At 46.2% G+C, this 8,934-nt stretch overlaps 1 protein-coding gene across 7 annotated transcripts in view; it reads right to left on the bottom strand.

Annotated features, from left to right (window-relative positions):
• Positions 1-206: 206 nt before the first annotated feature.
• Positions 207-8,934, bottom strand: part of ABL2 (ABL proto-oncogene 2, non-receptor tyrosine kinase) — a 108,143-nt gene continuing 99,415 nt past the window's right edge. For 4 of the 7 annotated variants that reach the window (XM_044915935.1, XM_044915937.1, XM_044915936.1 and 1 more), the window contains 5 exons: positions 6,949-7,101; positions 5,646-5,735; positions 2,734-2,907; positions 1,958-2,191; positions 207-1,648 (listed from right to left, as the gene is read on the bottom strand). In XM_044915935.1, coding sequence (XP_044771870.1) covers positions 468-1,648; positions 1,958-2,191; positions 2,734-2,907; positions 5,646-5,735; positions 6,949-7,101 — 1,832 coding nt within the window. In that variant the 3' untranslated portion in view covers positions 207-467. Of the gene's footprint in view, positions 2,192-2,733; positions 2,908-5,645; positions 5,736-6,948; positions 7,102-8,934 lie in introns of all 7 variants that reach the window. The other 3 variants (XM_021682798.2, XM_044915934.1, XM_044915933.1) reach the window with 1 other exon arrangement.

The following is an 8,934-nucleotide window of genomic DNA, read 5'->3' as shown; positions in this document are numbered from 1 at the left end:
TCATTCGGCGAGGGGGCGCGTCATCACCGATCGTAACCCCTGGAGCCCCAAGCCAACCCTGCAGTGTGTGGTGCGGAATGAGCGCCACTGCCAGTTCCCGGGCGGGTGCAGGCCTGCGGCCTTGCCGAGAGCAGCCCCGTGTCCCCAGCGCACAGCATTCCGGGTAGGCGCGGGCTGGACTGGGTTCTTCGTGGCCTGACATACACACGCTCCCTGATGTTCCGGTGCGCCTTCCAATCCTGTCCGCGACTGCTCCGCCCCCATCTCATTTCCCTGTCCTACGTGTTTTTGCTTTTTGTTGTTTTTGAGATGAACCTGTAAACGTGAGAGCTCAGAGATCTGAGGTACTTCACATAAACACACTCAAGTATCAGTCTTTCATTTTTTGAAAACAGCAACACAGGAAAACAAGCCCCTCTCCCTCTCCCCTCAGAGCTGTGGGCGTCTGCCCACGAGGCTCACAGTGGCTACCTCTGCACCACGTCGCTGATCTCCTGTACACATGACAGTAAGTTATTAAGGACAGGGTTGGCCCCGGGCCCCCCGGCCGCCGCTGAAGACACCTGCAGCTCCTGCAGGCTGAGCTCCAGTTTGCTCACAGCCTCTCGGAAGGCAAATTTGTTGCGCGTCTGAGGGATGCAGTCCACGTAGCCTGAGCAGTAGTCGAGGAGCTGGTGGCCAGTGTCCACCAGCTGGCTGTTGGGCACAGGCTCCGTGATGGCACTGGACAGTAGGTCAGCACATTCCAGCAGGGCCTCTTTGCTGATTTTGTCTGCTGAGATTTTCTCAGCCGCCTGTCTGGTTTTTCTCAGAGCCACTTTAGTACCTGCTGTGCCGTTAGCCATTTTGGCTGGCGAGATGGAAGATGTGGGGAGAGGCACTTGAGGGGGAGGCATCACTGGCCTCCCGGCTTTCCCACCACCAGGCACTGCCCCCGGAACAGCCTTTTTCCCTCCTTCCTGTGTTTCTGGCATGGGCTGTCCTGCAGTTGGGGCGGTCGGCTCTTCCGTGGGGTCTGCGCACATGGACGGATGCTGCAGTAGTCTCATCACTGGGGGGGGGGGTGGGGCACACTTTGGTTTTACCCGTCGGGGTCGGTCCTTGTCTCCAGAGGATGTGACCTGATGCTCAGATAAGAGTTTGAATTTATTGCCCTGAGAGTCTGTGCCAATGAGCTGCACGTCAGCTGGAGTGTGCTTCAGAGTGGGTGAGATAAGGACTGGCACTTTGTGGTTGTGAGTGGTTGGGAGGGCTGCTGCAGCCTTGGCCGGAGAAGACCAGCCCGTCTGCTCGCCGTCCTCTGGGACTCCAGCCATGCCGAGTCGCGCCCCACCATTCCTCTCCTTGCTCTTTGGGGCGGCTGCCACTCCAGCCACCCCCGCCCCTGGAGAGTCCTTCTCTGTAATGGCTGGATCCCCAGAGGGGGTTCTGAGAGGAAGAGCCGTGGCTCCTCTGGGCAAAAGTTTGGCTTTTGGTCTCTCCCTACTTGGAGCAGCACCTTCCTCTGATTTTTTTGGAAGCATGTCATTGGCCCTGTCCACATTCTCTTCTGGCTGAGAAGAGGTGGACACTGTCCTTTCCAGCTGGAGTTTGGACCTCTGGCAGTTCCTGGGAAGGGTCATTGCCATCCTATCCTGCTCTGGAAGCCCTGAGGACATGGAAGATGTAGAGTTTGACCTTGGAAAAGGCTTGGAAGTGTCATCACTGGCTGTGGGTTTCCCCGCTCGTAAGCCCAGTGTCTTTTTGATTAAGCGTGGTGTAAAGAAGCCTGTGATGCCAGACCACCCGCCCCCAGCAGTGCCGCTGCCCCCGCCCCCACCGCCATCGTCATTACAGAGGTTCCTCTGTGCAAAGCTCCCCCCAAAGCACTTGGGTGGCACCAGATTCGCCTCTTGCTGGGCAGGAGTGAAAGAGAACCCATCAGCATGCTGTAGAGAAGCAACAGATGAGAAGTTACCCGTGAGTTCGTATTTCTTGTGGGGCTGATTCTCCATTTCTCGGAAGGAGCTGCTGCGTTTGGGGGGTGTGGGAGCATTTCTCTTTTTCATGAAGGAGCTGAAGAAGCCTCCCTTCCTATCCCTGGTGAAGCATGTCTCTTTGGCATCTTCCAAGAGGCTGCTGGGTGACTTGTCTCTTTGTTTTCGAGGCAATGCTGGGGACCCACTCGGGGCCTGTGCACCTCTAAGGAACCCTGATGAGAAACGGCCAATCAGTAATGTGAAAGACAAACAGTGACTCCGTTACACTTGAGTAACTAAGGCTTCACTGTAAGAGTTTTGTCAGGATCTCTTAAATGTCAGGTATCAGCAGGACTCAGAGAAAACTAATAAATGCGTTATCATTTCCCACCGATGAGTTCCAAATACAACATGGGATATAAATGCGAAGAAACCACCCGCTGGTTTTCACCTCGGCATCTGTCTTTTCTCTAAAAACCACAGCGCACCCTGGCCTCCTCTATCAGGCTCAATGAAGCAGTTTCTGCCAGAACTGTAAAGACGCTAAGCGTCTGGGATTCGGGAGTTGAGGAAAGAGCGCGGGAGGCCGAGCCATGGGCCGGGCGGGGAGATCGGGCCTACCGCCGGCACCGCGGGCCGGCCACAAGAGCCGGAGCTGTTGCAAGGCCAGCCGGCCCCTCCTCAGGGAAGACGGAGAGCAGAGTGGAGATCGAGCATCGTACCCCAAGGTTCTTGGAATGAGACGGTTGCATTCTACCCGCCTAGCGACCCATACCTGGTGCTGAACTAGAAGCAGAATTTTCTGTGGCGTCCTGTGCCCCTTCGATATTCTCCTTGTTGTCCCCCTGCTTCTTGAGCGTCCGCGTCTTGGAAGGAAGTACAGGCAGTCGGGGCAGGTAGGAGACAACAGATGAGGCGGCGGCAGCTCGCCCAAGCTCCTCAGCTACCTCTGTGAGGAAGAGAGGGGGCTGATCAAACCAGCGTCACGACATAGAAAAGGTTTTCTTTTCAGAAAAGATACAAAACTGAGAAAAAAAACTGGAGAAAAGAGCACCAAAATATGTAATGGAATCAGAGTACGGACTCTTTTATGTCTGGCTTCTTTGGCTCAACACCGTGACTGCAGACCCATCCGCGCTGTTGCACGCGGCAGGGGCTTTCATGCGTACTGTTCAAACGTGTGAATCTCCCAAAATCAGGCCGTTCCTCTTTTGATGGATATTTACGTCATTTCTGGTTTGGGGCTACTGTGAATATGCCGCTAGGAACACCCGGCTACGTGTCCTTTGCTTCAGAATCGTACATATGTCTGCGGGTACATACCAAGAAGCAGGACCGGTGGGTTACAGGGTGCACATAATTCAGCTTCGCTGAGTCCTGCCAAACTGTCTCCCAAAACGGCTGTATCAATCTATACTCCCACTAGCACTGTATACAAGTTCTGGTTACTCTGCATGCTTGCCAGAGTTTGATATTCTGAGGTTTTGGGGTTCGATTTTAATTTTAGCCATTCTGGTGCTAGGATATAGTGACACCTCATTGTTCTATTCTGGACTTCTCTGATGAGGAGTAATGTTAAGAAGCATGGTTTCATAGGCTTTCATATCATTTGGCTAGCCTTGTTTACTGAGGGCTTGTTCAGAGGCTGAACAAAGCCGACAGATTTCTGGAGTTACTTTTATTTTTAGGTTGCACCTTACACCAAGAAGGAGGATGGATACACTTCATTTCATTTCATGCAAATGAAGCAAATGAGGCTTCTGAAAAAGTGTTCACCCTTTTGAACATGGCTATGTGTTTTGTGGCTTCTACTGGGGCAAAGGCATGCTTTGCTATTCATTCCTGAACAAAAATGAAGCAAGTGAGATCAATTAAATTGTGATATATTGTGATTTTTTTATATTTTTGGGCAACTATTTTAAAAATTGACTCCCGCACAAGAATGGGTACATGGCATATAACCCAAGCCAGGCAGCGAGACTCCTTTCCTTCGCTGCTATATACAGCAGCTGGGAGACAGACGTCAGCTATGAAGATACGACCTCAAGGATGCTAGCAACTGTGCCCCATGTCTCTTTGAAGATTCCGAGGATGAGATCAACGTAGAGGCAAAAGTAAAGTGATACTGGGTGGAAGTGGCTGTGGAAGGAGGAAGTCCCGAAGCTACGTGAGTCTGTGGCTTCTACTGACTCTGAACCACACCAGGGTCTGGTTATGAGCCAATAAATCCTCCTTCTATTGCTTTAGAAAGCTTGAGTTAGGTTTCTTCCACTCACAACTAACCAATAAATACATCTTTTTAAGGTAGGAACTGTGTCTTATCTCTGTGTCTTCAGTAAAGTGCTTGCCACAGATTAAATGCTTAATAAAATATGGGTTAAATAATCTTAAATTTCTTGTTTAGCAATTTTAAATTGCAATTACCTTTGAAAATTGGTAATGGTTGATTTTCTAAAAGGATAGAACATTTTCAAGAGAAAGAGAAAATTTAACTAAGGATTCAACAGAAGTTAAAAGTTGACACAGAAGCACCAAAGAAATGGAGCCTGTGACTCCTACCACTTGAACGCCACATGAAGTAAAGCACAATGAGGAAAGAAGAGGGCCGTGAGGGGCAGCTGCTCAATCTGGCCCAAAGGGTGATGTGCACAAGTTTCAGCAAAGGACTAAGAAGAAAACACTTTTCATTCAACTTCAGTGTTGTACTTTTCCCTTTCTTCTTATCAGAAATGATAAATCGCTAACGGAAGACAACAAAATTCAACTTGCCTGATTTCCTCTTCTTATATTTTAAAACCTGAACTTAAGGCGTAAGCTCTATGTTCAATTATGAAGGAAAGAAAAAATTTGAAAAATATGTGCGAAACTCTGGAGCTGTACTGAAGAATCCAATCAGCACACATAACTAAGAATTCTGTTTTCAGCTCTCTAGGAACAGGCTGTCTATATAACAAGCGTACTGACTTGAGCATGTAACTGCAGAGGCGCTGTGTACTGACGTCAGAAGCTGCTGCAGGCACCCATACGCCGATTTTTCAGATACGAAAAGGGCTCTCACTGTTCAAAGCTTAACATGCTCATTTTTAAACTATTTCCATGTGAATATATTTTAGAATATCATTTTAAATATTCAATTGTGTGAATGTAATAATTAGCATCCCACTGGATTTTTAAATTGTTCATTTTTCAATATTAAAAACTACATGCTGATGTAACATCCTTGTAGCTAAATCTTTATTCATAGCCTTAATTATTTCCTTAAGATCTATTTCCAGAAATGAAATTTCTGGATATTGCTTTTATGATTTGAGTTTGCTACTGTCTTTGTAGATATGGTTGAGGGGGGTGGAATATTCTTCATACTCATTTTTTCTTCCCTTCCATATATGGTTAAGTGTTGGTGCTTTAAGAACTACTAAACTTCTTCTCTTTATGAAGAGACTGAATTCCTACTTAAAATACAATTTCAATGTTAGAAATAAGCTTGAGACATAGAGACACATTTAAAAATAGCAAAAGAAAAAAAAAAAAAAAAAAAAGGCAAAACAAGAATAATAAAGGCCAAGAATTAATTCAGTCCCCTGAAATGGAGTCCCAAACTAGAGGAGCCTATCATTTTCGAAATGTTATTACCACCCCTACCATCACCCAGACCCGGCCACCACCAGTAAACTGCCAGATTCCCACCTTCAGAAATGCTGGAGTCATGGAACATGGTTTCAAAAGCCTGATGTGTTTCAGCAAAAGAAGGCCTGTCGGCAGGGCTCCACTTCCAGCCTATGTAACAAAGAAGGAAATACTGAAAACTCCTTTCAGAAATTAAATATCCAGTGGCACACCTGTGAGTGAGGCTACTGAGGCAGAGGTCCAGCATGTTCACAATGAGAGTGAGGCGGCTGCTTCTCAGTTCCAGACTCAGGTGTAATAAACCCACTTCCTAGGGCTGGTCCTTCTATTCTTTCTACTACAGGGATAAAGACGGGTAGGGAGATGGTTTATAAAATGGAAAGTTGTTTTCTACTGGAAAAATGAAAGAAGTGAGACCTATCTTCAAACTCATTCTAACCTTATAATCAGCTGTCCATGTTCAGAAATATAACGGGATATCAGAAAGGAGGAACTTAAGAGTTCACTTTGACAAAAACAGGAGAATAGGGAAAATAAAAAGACATATGCGTAAACACAATGCAATTTAATAATTCCCTACTCACCTTCCAGCTTTCTCATCTGTAAGAAGTCAGATGCTTATGTTTATTCATGAGAGGTTACTTTCAGGTATTCTCCAGTCTTTGGCAATCATTTTTATCTGGTTGAAAGCAGCCTTCCCCTACCCAAACTCTAAACCCATTTTTTTTTTTTTTAAGATTTTATTTATTTGACAGCGAGAGAGGGAACACAAGCAGGGTGAGTGGAAGAGGGAGAAGCAGGCTTCCCGCCGAGCAGAGAGCCTGATGTGGGGCTCGATCCCAGGACCCTGGGACCATGACCTGAGCCGAAGGCAGACGCTTAACGACTGAGCCACCCAGGTGTCCCTAAACCCAATTTCTTCTTATCCTTATTATGCAAGTGGTTTGGGGAAATTTAGTCAATTCATGGGCCATGGACAACTGTTGTTAGGATTCCAATTAAACTTGATGGTTTATCATATATGCCAACTGGTTGATCAATGACCAACCTCTTTTTTAAGATTTTATTTATTTATTTGAGAGAGAGAGAGCCGGGGGGAGGGGGCAGAGGCAGAGGGAAAAGCAAACTCCCCGCTGAGCTCAAAGCCCAATGTGGGGCTCAATCCCAGGGCCCTGAGATCATGACCTGAGCTGAAGGCAGACGCTTAACTGACTGAGCCACCGAGGAGGCGCCCCTGACCAACACTTTATACGTCAGGGGGTTGGATTAAATCTGACACTGAGAGGAAAACAGTTTATTTCGTTAATCATCCTGAATCACTGACTTAACCCTTCAAAATTAAAATACAAAAGAAAACACTCACATGCTCTCATAAGTTCATAAACCTTAGGGGGGCATCCTTCAGGTTGTTCCATTCGATATCCTTTTTCCAGTAGATCATACACCTGAGACAGGTCAATACCTGGATACGGTGACATTCCATATGTAGCAATTTCCCACAACAGTACCCCGAAAGCTGCAAAAGCGATTAAAAAAAAAAAGCTGAATGTTTCTTCTCTGATTTGTTATCTATTTTATACTATTAGGTAACTTCTCTTCAAATTTTGGATAACATTCACACTGTTACATTAGTATACTCTTCTTTTTTTTAAAGATTTTCTTTTTTTTTTTTTTTATTTATTTGAGAGAGAGAATGAGAGAGAGAGAGAGGGCATGAGAGGGGGGAGGGTCAGAGGGAGAAGCAGACTCCCTGCCAAGCAGGGAGCCCGACGCGGGACTCGATCCCGGGACTCCAGGATCATGACCTGAGCCGAAGGCAGTTGCTGAACCAACTGAGCCACCCAGGAGCCCTAGTATACTCTTCTAATTCTTATAGCATTCTAGTTCTTACAGCTGAACTTGTCCTTCTAAGATACCTGCCACAAAATGCTTCAGGTATAACCTCCAGGCTGTTTTCTAGAAGTTTCCCTTTTTTTTTTTTTTTTTTTTTTACAGATTTTATTTGACAGAGAGAGACACAGCGAGAGAGGGAACACAGGCAGAGGGGGTGGGAGAGAGAGAAGCAGTCTTCCCACTGAGCAAGGAGCCTGATGTGGGGCACGATCCCAGTACCCTGGGATCATGACCTGAGCCGAAGGCAGACGCTTAACGACTGAGCCACCCAGGCACCCCAAATTTCCCAATTTTTTAAAAAAGATTTTTTATTTGAGAGAAAGAGCACGCATGAGCACACAGCGTGTGAGTGGGGATGGGAGGGGCAGGAGAGGGAGAGAGAATCCCAAGCAGACTCCCCACTAAGTGCAAGAAGGGCTCGATCCCACGTCACCAAGACACCAAGATCACAGCCCAAGCCAAAACCAAAAGTCCGATGCTCAACCAACTGAGCTACACAGGTGCCCCATAAATTTCCCAATTTTTATTTAGATCTCTTTTACTGTAGTGAGGGAGAATAAATTAGGACCATAAAAAGTCTGGGATGGAACCAAACTACTCTTAGAACAATCTATGATCTATTTAATGAGTTCCAGTTTTTAGATCAGCTAATATTAAAGGAGTAAAATAGAAAGGGACTCCTTTAAAATCAGGAAAAAAAAAAATCACACTAGTAAAGAAAATTTGCTTGATCTTGTCACACATTATTTCTGAGTTTTGAGATTTCTGGTAAAAAGTGGCTTAGCATCTTACAACTATTTCTGCTGGCCTACAAACCCAAATTTCTAGACCTGTTCAGTCCATGAGCCTCTGCTAAATCAGACTGCTTTCCAGGGCAACCAGAACAAGATGAGTTAGTTACAAGGACAAACTCCAGGTACAATTCCATCATGCCTTCCTTGAAAAGAAGAGGCTACTCTGTGTCACAGTACTCAGGAAATGAGCTATGGAAAACAGGGAGCTTCACAGAGAGAGGATCAGTAAAATTCCAATGCAATCCAAGATCTAGACTGTGAGCTTCTTGAAAGCAGAGACTTGTTTTTTGGCGGTTTTTTTTTCCACTTTCTTCTTTACATTTTTTCTAGGCTAAGTGTCTAACACAACGCCTGGCAGATAATAGGTATTTAATAAATTCTTGCTGAACGATGAAGGATGGGGGTCAAGGCAGAGTTTACTGATTACATAAATGAGAAGCTCTAAAGAATTAAGAACATTGGGCGCCTGGGTGGCTCAGTTGGTTAAGCAACTGCCTTCGGCTCAGGTCATGATCCTGGAGACCCGGGATCGAGTCCCGCATCAGGCTCCCTGCTCAGCAGGGAGTCTGCTTCTCCCTCTGACCCTCCCCCCTCTCATGTGCTCTTTCTCTCTCATTCTCTCTCTCAAATAAATAAATAAAATCTTAAAAAAAAAAATAAAA

This window comes from Neomonachus schauinslandi, chromosome 6 (genome assembly GCF_002201575.2).
Source record: "Neomonachus schauinslandi chromosome 6, ASM220157v2, whole genome shotgun sequence".
NCBI lineage: Eukaryota > Metazoa > Chordata > Mammalia > Carnivora > Phocidae > Neomonachus > Neomonachus schauinslandi.
This window is presented reverse-complemented; position numbering and strand designations above follow the sequence as displayed.